The sequence below is a fragment of the Equus przewalskii genome, chromosome 15 (genome assembly GCF_037783145.1).
Source record: "Equus przewalskii isolate Varuska chromosome 15, EquPr2, whole genome shotgun sequence".
Classification (NCBI taxonomy): domain Eukaryota; kingdom Metazoa; phylum Chordata; class Mammalia; order Perissodactyla; family Equidae; genus Equus; species Equus przewalskii.
The window spans coordinates 85,309,753-85,327,302 of NC_091845.1; the positions used below are offsets into that span (position 1 = coordinate 85,309,753).

Sequence of the window (17,550 nt, forward strand, 5' to 3'; positions counted from 1 at the left end):
ACACCAGAGGAGGAATTACAGCCCCGGGGTGGGGCGGGCCGGGGCGGGCTGAAGTCTGCGGGGAGCATCCGGGGTGCAGCTAGAAAGCTGCGTTTGGTTTATTGGGTCCCTGTGTTTTTGGTGCCCCCTCATCATTTGATGTAGCATAGCTTGCTTTTTGATTTATTCCTTTTCATTTTGTTATTAAATGTTCTTCAGTGCTGTATCAGTCATGACCAAGACATTCTGAATGTAACTTTGTAAACACTTACAGAGCTCTTATTTTAGGTATCACTGATGGAAATGCTGCTTTTCCTATTAACACATAGCATTTTCCTTTTTATTCACCTAACTACTTTCATAATATCAACGAGATACTAAAATATACTTGATCATGACATTGCAAGTTTTTAAAAAATTTCTTATAGTGGTGTGCTTTTCTTTGAATTTGATATAGAGTTGAAATTGGCTTTTATTTTACAAACAAAATGAGTATTAATTTCTCAGTCAGTAAGATATCAGAGAGAGCTGGTGTTCCTTCAGAAAGCTAATGGTTTAGAGTAGAACATAAATAATTAACAGCTTGAAAAAAGCTGCAAGTTACATTAGAGAATCTTTTAGCTTAGAAAAGAGATTATCAAGAAGTGATTTTAAGTAGTATGAGTCTTGTATGGAGATGATAAGAGCCATGTTTCCGTGTGCTGTCCTTTCATGTCAGAGGTGGGACGAGAGGGAAGTAAGCCCTTAGGATGTCGTCATGCACTTTGCGGGGAGGTTGGGCGGTTCACCCATGACGTGGGATTTGAGAGGCAGAGGGCAGTGGTGTAGCTCTGGGCTTCCCCTGACAGCCTGATCCCGGGGGGGTTAGAGCTAGGGAGACCTCGAGGCTGGGAGTAGGACAACCATGTGACCCTGGATCCAGGGTCCTGCATTGCAGGTCCCCAAAGCACTGAAGAGAATGTTTGCAAAGTGGGGTGAGGCGGATTGGGAGGAGACCTTAACTAGAACCATGAGAGAAGTCATAGAATGATATAGCAAGCGCCTTCACAAAGTAACAAGTAGTCCCATAAACTTTCTCAGGGAAAATGCTTCATGTGTTTCGTTGTTGTTGAGATGGGCCTATTTCTATAACACCCCTTCCATGCCTGTAGCCCAGCTTCTATTGGAGATGGGGGAGGTAGGAATGGAGTGCTTCCTCATATTCCCTGCCAGCCATGGAACTGTTCTGGAGAGCAGCTGGGCAACAGGGGACATTTTCTAGATCCTTCTGTAGATAAAGCTACAGTGCAGGTCCCCAAGTTCACAGGGTGCCTGGTGTGGCTTAGAAACTCAGATGCCTGTGGCGGCCAAGAAGGCAACGTAAACACGGCCATAAGAGAGTAGAAAGTGGGCAAGGCTGAGGATGCTGGTGATCCCGGAGCTCGGAGCTTGTGCCTCATCAAGAGAGGTCAACAGGCCCTTCGCCCCAGCCTCTTGTCACCCTGTGTTTCCAAGACATGTTAAGTCACTAAGTTGTTAATTGCTGGGGCAGCATTTAAAAAGAAAATAAGATATGCCAACAGCTGCTTTGCAACATGTGGAATGCGGGAATCTAACAGGAAGGTGTTGCAAAGTGGCTCTTGACGATGACTGAAGATCCCCTGCTAACAGGAGTCCTTAGGTGTGAACTGAAGTGAGGTTCCATTTTCACGCATAATTGATTCAACTACCTATATAAAAATATTCTAAAGTGTTTTTATAAAAGAAATGCTTGAGAAAAGCAGAACCAGGAAACAAAGAGCTCATAATCACACACAAAGATTACACGTGAAACCTCCCGGCTGAGGTGGCTGTGCCTCGCAGTGCTTGTTTGCAGAATGTTGTCACCGCTGGTGCCCCTTTGTTGGTCATCTCCTCAGCCTCCATACTCTTTGCCAAGCAATAAAAGCAAAACTTTTTCTTTGGGAAATTCACTTTTCCCTCTTCTTGGCCATTACCTATCACAGAGCCCACTCTGTCCCCAACATCAGGGTCAGGCCGTAATTGAAAATCAGCGTGTCCGGTTCCACTGGCCACAGGCTGGGGTGGAGCATGACCCAATATGACCAATGAGAGCAAGCCTCACATTTCTGAAGACATTCTCTAGAGGGCTGGCTGTGAAGATGCAAAGTCTAGAAGGGCTGCCCTCATTTCGCTACCACAAAAGGACAGCCTACAGCTTCCTATGAGTTGCGACTGACGCCATGGAGGCTGGCTGGAGAAATGGTACAAACCCAGGCCTGGCTCCATCAGGACATTCCTGTCTGTCAGGCTACAAATCTCTTTAATTGTCTAAGTCCAATTTTAGTTGTATTTTTTTTTTTTGTCACCTGCAAATGAGAAAATCTTGATTCATTGGCTTCACCATGAGATTAATCCAGAAACTCCTGAAACACCCCAACACCTGCTTTGTCTCTACTTGGTGATGGTAGTAGAGTGTGTGCCACTGGTTCTCTATTCTGAGCTCAACCCTATTGCTGCCACCTATATCCTTTGACTCTGGAGAAGAAGAAGAAAAAGTGTCTTTGTTAATACAGAAAGTATCAGTAGCATCAAGAGATAACATCATGCCGGTTACCGACCTAACAGATCACCCCCCCAAAGGATGTGGGATTTCCTCTTCGTAAACAGCACCCCGAGGGTTTGTGAGTCTGAGGGGGAGGAACTCGTGCCGTGTGGGATTCCACAGTAAGAGCCACCACTTTCTTCCTGTCACTGTCCTCTGAGGGGGACCAGTGGCTTGTGGGATTGCCCTTTCACGACAGGACATTCCCCAAAAGAACCGTGTTTCACAAAACGAAGCTTTCCTTTTCCATATGTGAATCTTCAAAAGGCTTTTTAACCATCCCACAGCTCTGCTTGTACCAAATGGTTCAGTGTTGTATTACTTTATCCGTAGTAAATATATATTATCAACCTTATCAATAAATTAGCGACAGAAATTATTCCACAAAGTAATTTTAAAAAAATACCCCTGGTGATCTCACAGAAGTTTCTGGGTTAACCTAGTGTTGCTGTTGCCCTCTTCTCCGTGCTCCTCTGTAGCCCTGGGCCTGAAAGTTCTCAGCGTGGCAGCTGTTGCTCACTCTTGCTTCACGCGTCCTCCGCGGCTCTGCTGCTGTTTCCTTTCCCATCACCCACGTGCTTTATTGCGCCCGTGCGTGCGGAGGCATCTCTTAGGGCTCCGCATCTTCTCTTTACTTCCATTTCCTCCCCCGGCCCAGGACGGGGCATAGGCAACAGCAGTGTTTGCTAATTTGTCCCTGCCCGATTTCGTTCTCAGATATGTTTAGCCAAACAAATAGAGCAAGCTTAGTTGCGCCAAGCACGTTTCTCGTGGGCCGAGGATTTTGTTCTTCTTGAGAGAGGACATCTGACCCGGAGTGGGGAGCAGGGAGCTGTTCGAGGCTAGAAGGCACACGGGGAGCGTGGAAACCTTCCCAGCTCCGACTCAATTTAAGGTGTGTTTTCTGAGTTTTGCCTAAAATCTGGTGAGGTCCCAGAGCATGGGAAATACTTATTTCGCAAAGTCAGTGAGTTCTTACGGAACTGTCTTCCTTCTGTTAGCATGTGTAATGGGCCGCATTGCAGAACTCACCCACATCTCGACTGTGAGGAAATGTGGTAATGTTTTCTCATCTCTTGATTATTAAGAAAAAATTGACATTATTAAAAATAATTTCTTTATTGTTACATATACAGTAAAGCATGAAATATGTATAAACATGACTTACAAAAATGTTTGAGCGCGTTGGAAAGCTGAGCTGACTGACTTCTAGCCAGTTAATAGCAGAGAAAGAATTACTTTTGATAATGCACAAGCCAGCAACCATATCTCATATCTCTGCATATTAAATCCGTGTGTTCTCCAGAAAATGTAGTATGTAAGTTTTTATTTTATGTGTAATTTCTCATTATTGTAAATTGTAGATTTTCTTTTTATTACATACAGTCCCTTAAAAGAAAACTACTTTTTCCCACCCCTAGAGAATAATGTATACTGCCAGCCTCTGCGTGCGTGTGTGTGTGTGTGTGTCTGGCTTTTCCCAGTCATCCTACTTTTTTCATACCATTAAACAGAGGAAGTTGCTGGCAGCACATGCCCATATGTAGCTTCCCTCAGTAGAACCTACTTAAGAATATTCTAACACCAGCACCCCAGGTTAAGTGGCTTAACAAGTCTTCATATAAAGCATTTAAAATGTATCTTATATAATCCTCAAAACGCTATCAGAAAAAATTACATTTTTTATTGCACAGTACATAATTTATATCTGCTTTCCTTTGAAATACCATGAGATCAGTCAGTAGGGGATTTCTTAAGCAATTTTCTGGGCATTTGCTTATCCTGCTTCAAATCAGAGAAAACTGGACTCTTTTCACTTTCTCGCCCTTTCTCAGACTGTGCCTGCTGCTAAGTTGGTCTTTAGTCACCCTGTTGAGAAAAATTACATAACTCATTAACTTAATTCTTATGTTTAGAGAAGGAAGATGCCCCTGTGAATTGTCTTGCTTCCTATTTTCTTTATTTGCTATTTTAGGTTCTACATTAACTGACCAGACTAGTGATTATGAATTTAAACCTTCTATTTTGATGAAATAAGATGGCATAATGTATGTATTATTTTTTCTTTGATGTTACTGAAAAAACATGGAAACGTACCTTTTATTTTTGTACTAAATTGGACAGTAATGCTTACAGATGACACTGCTCATCGTGGGCACGTTGCTCACTCCTCCCTCTTAGCCTGTAGTTACAGATTACAGTATGCATCTGCAGGCTTCATTTGCAAGGAGGTGGGAGGTCACAGAATATCTGTGCTTTCCTGCGTTGTGTTTCCCGTTTTGGTTTTGCAAGCGTCTGAGTCCTGCTGAGCTTTTAATGGGACGTGCAGTTTCTTACATAAGATTTCTCTAAATGGCTGGCAGAGAAAGAAGTAAATAACGGGGTCCAGGCAGACGTTTGCAGCCGACAGGAGCAGAGTGAATTCTTTCACGTGGTGCAAGATTTCTTTCGACCGGCAGCTGTAATGAGCTTCTGTTTGGCTCTGCGTGTAGGGGATTCTGGCAATGTGGTAAGGCACAAAACAGACAACAAATACAAACATGATGCTGAATATGTTGCGGCTAGACTTCTTCTTGACCCAGATGGAGTTCTTTCTGGACTTAAGGTGGGACTTAAAGATTTTCCTCGTGATAGCAGTGTAGAAAACGATTAACAAAAGAAACACCATCCAGAAGATGCCCACAAAAATGTAGTTTGAGGCTTTGTGCCACTTCTGGCCCAGTGTGTTTTTCAGGTCCATACATTTTATGCCTCTCACGTCCCTGACACTCCATTTGGTCAGGATGCTGTTGGGAACAGCAAGAAAGAGCGTGAGCACCCACACCATCACCGACAGGAGTTTGCTGAAGTTCACTGACTGCATGACAGACGTCAGTAGAGGCTTCACGATTTTATAGTATCTGTCGAAGCTGATGAGCCCAAAGAACACGATGCCGACGTACATGTTGACGTAGAAGAAGACCGCCGAGAACTTGCACACAAACACGCTCAGCTGCCGGGGGCCCAGGCCCGACTCGCTCAGAATCTTGAAGGGAAAAGTGAGGCTCATCAGAAAGTCGGCGACGACGATGTTCTTGAGATAGATGATGAAGCTCTTGGAGCCGGGCACGTAGCAGAACACCCACGCCGACACGCCATTGAGCAGGATGCCCACCACAAAGACCACCAAGTAGAGTGCCGGGATGACTTGCTGAGTGATGAGGGGGTCCCAGGAGCAGGGACCTGTGGTGGTGGCGTTCATCGCTCTGTAGCTTCCGAGGGTGAGGCCTGGAAAGGGACGTGACACTGTCACTCAAAGGGCACCAACAGCCTCCGTGTCTCACCGTGTGGTAAAACGAAGGGCAGTGGAACCCTTTTCTGTGCCAAGTTTCTGCTATGTATTAGTTAGGTCCCCTCCCTCCCTCCCTCCCTCCTTCCTTCTTTTTGAAAAGGGAAGAACAGAGATGACAGGAAAGAACAATTGGAGAATAGGACGGTCTGAGAACTGAGGTAATCGTGGAGACCAGCATTTTCCTCAAACGAGAATGGCTTCCTGTGAAACTCCAAAGTTGTAGGAAATGCTCATTTAATATGGTCTCGAAAGGTAATCAAACTATAAAAACAGAAGTAAATCTGTTTCATTTTCAGAACTCTGTTTAATATATTAGGTTTAAGAGCTGTTGACACAGACCCTACATGTGCTTTGGATATAGGACAATGTCTTACAAGCATACACATCCACAAGTGACTGGTGCTTTCGGTGTGGGAGTGTGGGTATCTTGCAAAACTGAGATAGTCTGGGTTTTTTATTTCCATTGTAAAACTGGTTGTTATTACTTTTATAAATTAGAAAACAAACACGAATGATAAAAGTGCCTTAAACATTCTGAGAAATGCTTCCTAATCTAGAAATGCATTCTAGATCTGCACTGTCCAGCTTGGTAGCCACTAGCCACATGTGACTGTAGAACCCTTGAAATGTGGCCAGTCTCGATGGAGATGGGAAGTAAGTGTAAAACGCACATTGAATTTCACAGACTTGGTGTGAAAAAAAGAATATAAAATATTTTCATATTTTAAATATTGATTATATGTTGAAATAATATTTTAGGAATATTCCAGTGAAATATATAGTTAATCTTAATTTTACTTTTTAAGAATATGGCTACTAGGGGCCTGGTCTGGTGGCCAAGTGGTTAAAGTTTTGTGTGCTCCGCTTCAGCAGCCCAGGTTCACGGGTTCAGATCCTGGATGCAGACCTACTGTGCTCACCAGCCATGCTGTGGAGGTGTCCCACATATAAAGAAAAAAAAAAAAAAAGAAAGAAAAATAGAGGAAGATTGGCATAGATGTTAGCTCAGGACTAATCTTCCTCAAGCCAAAAAAAAGAATATGGCTACTAAAATTTAAAATTACATATGTGGCCTGCATTGTATTTTTATTGGACAAGGCTGTCCTAGCTATTACCCAGAACCTTCTTTTGTTAGGGAGCGCTCTGCATTCTTCACTGATGTCAGACATGCTGATTTAGGGCACAGGGAAGATTAGAGCTGATTTGAAAGAGTGTTTGCTACATCAAAGCGAATGTTACTGCCCATCTTAGATATAATAGTCGGTCCTCGCTCCCAGAACCAAGTCCTCCTTGGTCAGACCCCCGCTTCCTCCGCCTCCAGTGTGAGTTCCTGCTGTCCTGAACCCTTGTGCCCCCTCGTAGGTTCTGTGATTTCTCTCAGCTCAGACCTTTGCACAGACTTTCATTTGTGTGGAAAACTCTCTCAAGACCTTGTTGGCTGGCTGTCTTCTCTTCGTCCTCCAGGCCTCAGCTTGAATGTGCTTCCTTTAAGGAAACCGCCCCCACTCCCCCACCGCCCCGGCTGTGGGGTGGTGGACGGGGTGTGAGCCCCCTTGTGTGTGTACTCACACTTCTGTGCTTTTCTCCTGTCACTACACCCGTCCTCTGGCTGCACGCTTGGCTCTGAGCAGAGGAGTTTGTAGTCATTTGCTTCTTTCTAGGTGTTCTGTGGCCTGTTTCATAGTTTAGATGGAAAGCGAAGGGGCCACGTTTCCTACTTTAAGCTGTCCGCTGTGGCAAAGAGTCCGTGTGCAGTGAATTTAGACTAGATAGTGTCTCGTCCCCTGATAGTAAGATGCGGCTTAGTCTAAGAGCCAGTGTCACAGAACTTGAGAGGGTGCGTCCTGCCCTGTGCTCCCCGGGGTCCCAGTGCTGGGGACTCCACCATCTCAGTCACTGTGATGCGCTGCTCATGGTAGGTAGGCACTCAGTAACTCTTGGGATCACAGGAGTGTAAAATGTAAAATTTTGAAAAATGTAGATGTTAACCCATTTTGAAGAAGAGAGCAATATTAACTATGTAATATATAATTATATAGTGAAATAGTGAAGAATTTCCAGAAATGTTTGAGAGTCAAAGTCCTTCCTGATAGAAACTTACCAGAAGCCACTATATATAAGAAATAGTGAAGAATTTCCCAGAAATGATTTAGGGAGAGCCACAATTCCTTTCCTTAGGAAATCCGTATAAAGACGTTTTCTCAGAGTCTGTGACTTAGGTGCTTTTGAGCTGCAATATGTCTGCATGTAGCCTGATGCTGTGGTTCCAGAACTGTGTTCTCAGATTCCCAGAAGCGTTGAGAATCTGAGCAAGATGCCCTTGTGACTAGCATCCCTGCTGCCTCCCTCCTCACTTTGAGATCGATAGAAGGGGCTGTCTGACCCAGGTAAACTTCCAGAGCAGGTCTGCCTTCTGAAGCAGAGTCAGTGCTCAACACTTGCTTGGGTCTTTCCCCTCAAACATTGTCTTGCGATTTTGGCCCATTTTTAAGCCGTCGCAGGTGGTGGAAATGTTGGGGCATGCTGGTTGAGGGAGAGGCAGGGTGTCATTGCTTCTGTGCTGCTGTCTGGTTGGCCACTCCACAGGAGTCATGAGTGAAAGGCAAATCTGAGACAATTTGGTAGTAATTTTCAAGCTTTTAAATACTTTTTCTCAGCACTGGAGTTGACAGGAGGGCGTTGTGCCCTCCAGGTACATATTTTGCTGTACTTGGTCTTGGTGTCTCAGAGCATGGCAGCCTTTTCTACCCTGATAAGGGTGGAGAGCGGTGTGAAAAAGAAGCCGTCGTAAGGCAGCTGCAGCAGGTGAGGCCAATTCTGTACTGAGCCCAAAAGGCACAAACATGTGTTGGGTGAAAAATGGGACAAGATCATAACCGAGTTGTGTAACTTTGACCTTGTCACATCTGCCACGTCTCCTCTCCTTGTCTTTAGTACAGAGGATTGAATGTCCTGGTAAAGGGACCTATGGAAACTCCAAGTCATTTCACAGATGGAGGAAATAGTCACATACTGATGCTGATTTTATACAGTAACCCCAAAATAAGCAAGAACCAAATGAATCGGAAAGGCAACAAAGTCTGTCTTGGTGTGACCCAGCAACGCTCCCTTCCCTGCCCCAGGCTCTCGGTCGAGTCATTATTTCTAAGAGCTTGCTCCAGCCCGTTAAGGATGAGGGTCAGGCAGTGGAAGAAAGAAAGGAAAAAAACAGGAAAAGGACCTCTGGACGATGAGCAATTGAAAAAGTGGGCATTCTGGTGAGCCGGTTTGTGGAGGTATAGCCAGCCCGTCCCACAGTAGTTATTTTTGAGATTCTCTCTTCATTTCTGTAGTGAAAGTGGTCATGATGTTAACCTTCAGGCTTCGGGAATGTAAACAATGCCCCCTAAATTCTTGAGACTATATTTAAGAAAGATTTCTGTATGTGGCAAAACTTTTTTAAAAAAGGATACTTAACAGAGTACGTCTTCAGCTTCCCTTAGGTGGAACGCTTCCTCGTTCCACAAATGTGGGTAAAGGAGAAGGAAACGGCCTGTGTGTCTGTATGGACCGGCCCTTTGGGTCTTTTGTAACATAATTAAAGATGGAGTGGAATGGGATGCGTGAGACCAAAGGGCAGCTAGTAACGTGTGAAAGGAGCGTGTGGATCACGGTCGCTGAATGTTTTCTCTTAGGTCCTCACACGGGGACCTGTTTCTCTCTATACAAGAATGGCAGACCACCCTTCTGATTGTGTGCCATAATTCTACGTTCTCTGAAGAAGAGAAGAGATTTCTTCCTAACATTTTGATGAGGGTTTTTTCAATTACCTTGAACAGATTTTGTATAATATGAGGTTTCCTTTCAATGAAGTAGTTTAGCCCAGTGAATGCTTGTCATCTCAAAGTAGCCAGTGTTTCTTCACTAATGATCTGTATTGTAGGAGAAAAATGAAGAATTAATTAGGTTAAATGAGCACCAGAATGTTTTTACTGGAGAAGTGTGTGGTAGCAATGTACTCACTTGTTAAATTCGGCCTTTATAATTGTGAAATGTTTCAACATGACCGTTTGGTGTTTCATGGTACTTGGTCTTGGGTGTCAATATTGATGATGATGGATTTGGTTGTGAACTCCCACGGCAACCTTATAAACTCTGTACTTGAGAGTGTTGGACGGGAAGTGTTTTTAGTTATCGGTTTATTTTTTGCCCCGTGGATACAGATGCTCAAATCAGTTTTTTAAATTACTGAAGTTAACAATTGATCATTTTAGCCAGGAAATCATAGGGAGGATTTTTTTGGTTTAAAAACCTTCACACTGTGGATATTTTGGGCCAGACAGTTCTTTGCTGTGGAGGACTGACTTCTGCATTGTGGATGTTTGGCAGCGTCCCTGGCTTCCGTGTACTAGATGCCAGTAGCACCATGTCCTCAAATTGTGGCAAAATTGTCTCCAGGCTTTGCCAAATGTCCTCTGGGAGGCAGAATCACCCCTGGCTGGTAACCACCGGTCTGCTGACGCTCAGGTATGGCCTTTGCAGAGACAACAGCTGACACCTGCGTCGTCTGACAGGAGGAAGAGGAGTTTGGCAGAATGCTGGTTGCATTTGCTTCTGCCTTCGTCTGTGTTGCCACCTTTCTGAATTCTTTAAACTTGCACGCCTCACGCTTTAATGTGCATCCAGACTATCTGGGGATCTTGCTAAAGACTCAGACTTCACAGGTCATATTGATGCTGCGAGCTTGATGACTCTCTTGAGTAGCAAGTTTTTTTCAGACCCTGTACACAGGGGACATTTAATAAATGTTTGGTGAGGAGGTTAAAAAGCTTGTTTTTCTTTGCTCTGGTTGGGACTCCAGATAGGGAAAAGTTACATTATAGGTAGCCCTGAAATCTAGGATCTTTCTCAGAGTTTATCCATTACAGATTTCATCAGCATAATCCTATCCTTGTGGTCTCCTGGAAATGTAACTAGATATTTTATAGATATCTACTTGAGAGCAAGTGTTAAAGAACATCTTATATTTACGTAGAATGTTCCTCAAAGGTTATCAAGTTCTCTTTAGAAATAAAGCAGAGAGATTAAGTTCTCTGTGGAGTGATATTGTACGTGATGCAGGGCAGTACTGGACACATCCTGATCGGGACGATACAGTCCAACTTCAGGACGTGCTTACTCCTGGGGAGGGAAGAGATGGTGCAGGGTGGCTGTGCTCCAACCGTATTTGTGGCATTTCATCTTGTAAATTCTGAAACAACTTTGCCTCAACGTTGCCATCAATTGACCCTGGGCAATTGGGTGCACTGGTGTTACCGACATTAGTTTCAGTACTTTTATTTTTATATATTTGAACTGTTTCATAATTAGAAATAAAAATGTTTGTGGAGGATGGACTGCTTTCAGATCCCTCTTTCATCGGCACCTGCCTGTGATGAGCACTTCCTTCCTGCTCCTTGTTCAGTCCTTGTCAAGGGACAATCTGGTATTTCTTCTCCCTGCTTCAAGTCCAGACGTCATGAGCTTGAATCTGAGGTGCCCACACCTTTTCGTGTGAGATAAGTATTTGTTTCTAGATGATTCTCATATCAGTAGAAAAGGGTTCCGGCGTGTGATCATCAGACATGAGCTAAACCTACTGGAGCTTTTTTTCAGTTTTGCTGATTTTATCTCCCCTGCCCTAACATGGAACTTGGTTTTCTTTTCCCTTTTTGGTGCCAATTGTGATATTTTAGACGGTTTCCAGAGCAGGTAGAATGGATTGAATAGAAAGGGGATTGATGTGTGGGCTGCTTATTCAGTCCTGCAGTTTGTAATATTTTATGTTATTCAATACTTTATGACATAGTTTATATTTTTAAAATATTTTATACTATTCAATAATATTGATTAATTCTAAGTCTGTCCTCAGCCTCCTGGCCGTTCTTATTCCGTGGTCGGCTGCATGCTTTAGAACTCCCTGCACCCTGACTTATGGTCCTGCCTCTCCCTCAGCCCTGGGTCCTTAGGGTGCTCGCGCAGTGTCCTCTGCTTCTAGGTCGTGGGCCTATCTGGGAGGAAGTCATCACAAGTGTGGCTGTTGATTTCATAGAAGTGAGTATTCTTTCTCAGTAACTGACCACCCCTAGCTTCTCGGAAGCCTGATTCTTGCGTGGCTCCTTGTCAGCACCACGCAGTGGCTCTCTAACCCGTCAGCTCTCCATGGCCCGTCTGGCCTACACTCTCTCTGGGCTCAGCCATGAGACTCTCACTTTCTCCTTTAAGCAGAAGAATGAACCCCTCTTATTTCCCTTCATCACCCTGAGGACGCGCCACAGTCCGTACACTCCGCACAGGCTGCAGGGACCTCATTTCTAAATTTATCACCCTTTGAGTACTGAGAAGTTGTCTCTTTCCTGACTTCTCTGCTGTACTTGATGCGATTTCCCCTTGTTGAAATCTTCAGTTCTTAAGGTACATTGTAGCCTTGGGCTCCTGTATATCCCTGATCTTTCTTCCTTTGCCAGGAGCTTTTGTTCCTTTGCTCACTAAATCCATCAGAACGTGTTTGTGAGGCACGGTGGGGATACATGAGCCACGGGGAGCTCATAGGAAGCTCCCATTCTCAGGGGAGGCTGAACAGAGTGGTACTTCTGGGTACAACAAGGGGCTCTCATAGTAGGAAGTGACAAAGGAACAGAGCAGCAAGCACCTAAACCAGCTTCAGGAATGGTGGTATCAGGCCAGCAATCTTGGATCACATGACAGTGAAGGTTGATTTGATTTGCCTCACGTTTCTTTCTCCTGCACTGATGTCCAAGGAGGGGCACAGAATCGGACTGTTCGTAATGGTCACGAAAACAAGTGACGTTGACTGCTAGGTGGTAGAGTGTCTACTCCGGGTGGAAGTGCAGGTCTGCTCCCTGTGGCGTGGGTGCCACACGCACGTCCCCTCGGCCCCGCTGGCAGCAGGAGGGTTCCGCTGGCTGCTGCTCCTCACCTTGAGCTGGCTTTCTCTGCGGCAGGCATGAGCTCTTGAGAAGATCTGACTTGGTCCTCCTAACTGCAGGCCACTGTGGCCCACTGACTTCACTTTCAGTTAGAATCTAGGCCAGTGATGGACATGCTTTAATTTAGTGTAGGATTGGGTGAATGCTCTGGTCGCGTGCTGCAATTGAGAAGCTGTGCTAATTACACTAGAAGTATCTGCATGCTCCTCTTAGGCATCTAAACTTCCTCTTCCACCAAAGCATAGGCTCAGCCCTGTCTTGGCTGCCAGGCCTTCCTCCTGGGCCGGCCTATTCACAGACTCTAAAACTCACGAAGATCAAAAGTCTGTGTTTCGGCTGCAGACAGAGCCAAGCGTTGATTATGTGTGACCATGGGTGGTGGGTTAGTATGGATACTAAATGGAAAAGGCCCAAATCTAGTCTTTACCTTTAATTCTAACCACTTCCCTTAAAACACTTTTAGCAGGATTCGTAGCCAAGTGTGGGACAGGCACATCCAAGAACCTGGGTCTGTCCTCACGTCTTGTGCTTATGCAAGCAGATCATGGAAGCTGCTGGAAGAGGGCAAGGGTGGCACAGGGCAAACTTTTGGGCCATGACCATGGCCAGCCATCACTAGCCTCTCTACCAGCTCCTGCGTCTGGATTTTCAGGATGGATTTGTGGTGACTTTTCACCTGCAGTCTGGGGTTCAGCCTTTGGGAAAGCCCAGGGTTTCTCAGCCTTGGTACAGCTGACGTTTTTTGGGTTCCAGGTCTTTGTGGGCCTGCTATCTTGTGCACTGTAAGATGTTCAGCTGCATCCCTGCCCTCTGTCCACTAGGGGCCAGTAGCACCCCATGATTTATGACAACTGAAAATGCAGACATTTCTAAATGTTCCCAAGTCGAGAACCACCAGAATAGTTCCTTTCTGGTAGGTATGTTTGGTATCATTTGATATGGAAAGGGAATTTCGTCAGCTTTGTTGTTGATGCCCAACCTAATAACTCATCAGCAATAAGTCACTCACATGCCAAGGTCTAGGAAGGTGAAGTGGGCTTTATTTACTGCTCTGTTGGAATAGTGGGCAGACAGAGAAGCATAATGATTAAAAGCATGCATGTTGGATGCCGTGGGCCTTGGTTAGAGATATGGCTCAAGTTCTTAATAGCTGTGATATTGGGATAGTTCCTAAGTGCCTCTGTGTTTCAGTTTTTGTGTCTCTAAACTGAGGGAGTATTAGTAGCTTCCTCGCAGGCTCCTGTTCGTGTAGGAATCAAATACCTGGTGCCTGGCAGTGTGTGGCTCAGATGGAACATCGTGGGTTCAGGGGGTGACAGTAGAATGATCAGATGTCTCTGGAACTCCCGCCCTGGCTCCGGCTCCCACACCCTTCCCCACTTCTCTCGTGGTTCTCAGGTTGATGTTCTTCTGCACTGAAACGCAGGGCAGCAGGATGCACGGTGGACCCTTGGCAAAGTGCTCGGACCTCCTGGGGCGTGTGGCCCAGCGTGCTCCCACGGGGCATGGGGAGGGAGGCTGTGCTGCTTGTGCTCTCTGTTCTGTCACAGGAAGCACCACCCAACCATGCGGAGTACGAGTCAGGTCCACAGGGTTTCAGGCTCTCATTCGGCAGTCCGCATGAGCCTGAATCTCCGGTGAGAGCGGCTCAAGGTGTGAAACTCTCCTGTCCTCAGGGTTTGGGGAGCTGATTCCTGTCCCTGTCCGGAATCAGGTTCAGCTGCTTGGATCCCTGGCTTTTTTCTGGCCTCTTCTTCTGCAGCATTGTTTTGGAATACGTGGTTCTGTTCCCTGGGGCCAGGCAAGGAAATGCATCTCTGACCTCTTTTTGCCTCTCGGATGGTGTTTGCAGTCCTCAATTAGGCAGGCGGTACTCAGATCCCCAGATCCTGGGGTCAAGGGCATTAATGGGTACCACCTTGCTCTGGGGATGGGGAACAGAGATTCATTTCTCAGAAGGTCACAGCTTTGACTACTTAGCCAAGTATCAACCACTTGCGTGTTTGTTCCAGCTTCAGCCTCACAAAGCCAACGGAGAGGAGTATAAATATCTGGGACTGTCGGTGGGAGTGGGAATACTGCAGAGAAGGGATCCTCATACACTTTACAACCTAAAATTTTATGTACTTCATACCTGTTGGAAGAATCAGTACCCTTCGATTTTAATAAGCTATGTTGTGACAGTTACTTATGAATTGGGCAATTCTTAAATGAGTTTGTATTTGATTAAACACAGCACGTGACAGTAAAGCAACTATTTTCATTTCAAAATGAGTAGGACTTAAATGTTAAGGATCTACTTTACACAGCTTAAAGATGGTGCCCAGCGTGCATATGAAAGACCTGTGCTTTTTCTGAGTCCTTCAGGTTGGGATCCGTTGTTGAATATACGTGTCCTTTTTAGGCCATTCCATTTGTGATTATTTCACTTTCCCAAGGGATTTCGTTATAAGCCAGTCAAGTACTTTATAGGAAAGTTGTCTTGTGTCTTGCCATGTCCCGTGGGAGCTGTCAGATGCTGTTTCATTATTGCCTGAGGTGTAATGCCCATATGTAAAACATTCTGATAATAACAGGTGCTCCTTCCCATCTTTTCTGTACATTACTGCTTTTCTCTTTTGTATTTTCAGTCTCTCTCTGTCTACCTCTTCAAGGTGTAAACCTGCCCAAGTCTTTCAAACAAAGAGAAAACCTATAGATCTAGACATTGTGACACCCCAGCAGCTATAAACTTGGTCAAGCCTTTTCTGTCTTGAAATAACAAGCCTCCTGTAGGTGGAGAAGCAGTGCTCCATCCTCGGTATCAGTGCGCTCATCGGCTTTCTAAGCGTCACTGCTCACGAGCAGGAACCAGACTCCCTGGAGAAGTGGCTGATTTCACCTCAGGCCCGGGGAAGGCATAGGTGAATTGAGGTGTCTTGTTGGCAGAAAGCAAGGAAGCGCTCAGACCCGTGGGGAAACGTGAAGAAGGCCACGGAAGCGGAGCTGGGGGCACCTCTAAATTGGACAATTTGGATACCGACAAGGATGACAGTAATAGATGAAAATACTCTGAAACACGAACCAAATTTGGGAGTTGATAGTGATATTAAAAATACGGATAAAAATGAGAGGACGAAGATGGAGCAGCTCTCCTTTACAGAAGAATGCCAGCTAGAAAATGTAGGAGGAATGATAGAATTAGAAAGTCACCATTTACAACCTCAGTATAATAATCGATTTGGGCAACAATCTTCAAGTGACTGTGAAAAGCCATTCGGTGAAAGGTTGTGGGAGAACAGGATACAGTTGTCCCTCGGTATCCGTGGGGAATTGGTTCCAGGACCCCCGGGGATACCAAAATCCACGATGCCCAAGTCCCTCATACAAGATGGTGAAGTGTTTGCATATAACCTACGGACATCCTCCCATATACTTTAGATCATCTCTGGAGTACTTATCATGACTAATGTAAATGCTGTGTAAATAGTTGTTATACTGCATTGTTTAGGGAATAAGGACAAGAAAAGAAGTCTATACGTGCTCACACACACGTAACCATCCTAGGCCTTTTGATCAAAGGTTGGTTGATTCTGTCTGTGGATGTGGAACCTGCGGACACGGAGGGCCAGCTGTATTCCACTCTGAAGGCATCATTCCCACATCATTTAGAATAATAAGGAAAAAGTACCTTTTCAATAGGAATATCTGGCTGTCACTGAATGATCAAACTCTCCAAAAATGGGATAACTTGACATATTGTGCCTCCTGCTATGATTGAATTAGATGTACACAACAGACCTTGTGAAAACACTAATCACGGATGAAGAGTCGGACAAATTCAGAGTATGGAACATTCTGCAAAACAACCAGCCTAGACTCTTTAAAAAACCAATGCCACGAAAAGCAAACATGCTGGGTGGGAGGGAGCAGTTCTGGATCAAAAGAGGCCAAAGAGAAATAATAGGAGTGATCTGTGCTGGTGACTGGGGTGAGCAGAGGGGAGAGCCACAGAAATGGTTCTGGGACAATCGTGTGAGTCTGGATACAGACTCTATATGAAATTACTGAATTGATCTTAATCTTCCTAGGTATGATGCTGCTATGACGCGGCAGGAGAATGTTCTTGTTTGTCGGAGATGCATGTTGAAGTGTTCAGGAGGGAAGGGCCGTGATTGCCTGCAACTTATTTTCAAAATGGCTCAGTAAAATAGAGTCTGTGTGTGTGTATGTGTGCTTGTGTATACATGTACTGTTTGCATGATCTGTATTACATACAGCGTATCTGCATACACGTGTGTGTCTATAGGTGTATATGAATGTATGTGTGTATCAGTTTTGAGGCCGGGTCCTGAGCTCGGTGCCTGACACAGCAAACACATCACAGCCGTCTCTGGACTTCTCTTCCTCCTGACCTTTCCTTCTCAGGTACCTTTGGGAGCTCCTTGCCTATCCTTAAAATTGGTGTTTCTTTTTCTGTTCTTGGCTGTCTTCTTTTCTCTTTCTACCTATTCTTCTAAGTCAAAGTAATCTTTACTTAAAACGTTGTTTTAAACCATCATCTATGAAACAAACTTTTCCTTTCTTCCATCAAATACTCTTTTGGCACCTGTTCTCAGGCAGTGTTCTTGGGCTTGAGGGTGAAGCAGAAAACCACCAACATTGCCCCTGCCCTCTCGGGGTCAGAGTCTGGTGGTTCTGGCACCCGA

The 17,550-nt window shown here is 45.1% G+C and overlaps 3 protein-coding genes across 39 annotated transcripts in view; 1 reads left to right on the forward strand and 2 right to left on the reverse strand.

The window, feature by feature from the left end:
* Positions 1 to 17,550, forward strand: part of MED12L (mediator complex subunit 12L) — a 315,757-nt gene that overhangs the window by 111,855 nt on the left and 186,352 nt on the right. The window lies entirely within an intron of this gene.
* The window catches only part of GPR171 (G protein-coupled receptor 171), a 63,742-nt gene that overhangs the window by 10,514 nt on the left and 35,678 nt on the right, over positions 1 to 17,550 (reverse strand). The gene's annotated exons all lie outside the window — the stretch shown is intronic.
* P2RY14 (purinergic receptor P2Y14) overlaps positions 3,667 to 17,550 on the reverse strand; it is a 49,562-nt gene continuing 35,678 nt past the window's right edge. For 3 of the 7 annotated variants that reach the window (XM_008521043.2, XM_008521060.2, XM_008521046.2), the window contains exons 2-3: positions 9,704 to 9,805; positions 3,667 to 5,830 (exon numbers count right to left, since the gene is read on the reverse strand). In XM_008521043.2, coding sequence (XP_008519265.1) covers positions 4,803 to 5,804 — 1,002 coding nt within the window. In that variant the 5' untranslated portion in view covers positions 5,805 to 5,830; positions 9,704 to 9,805 and the 3' untranslated portion in view covers positions 3,667 to 4,802. Of the gene's footprint in view, positions 5,831 to 9,703; positions 9,806 to 9,896; positions 15,408 to 17,550 lie in introns of those variants that run through there. The other 4 variants (XM_008521049.2, XM_008521068.2, XM_008521076.2 and 1 more) reach the window with 2 other exon arrangements.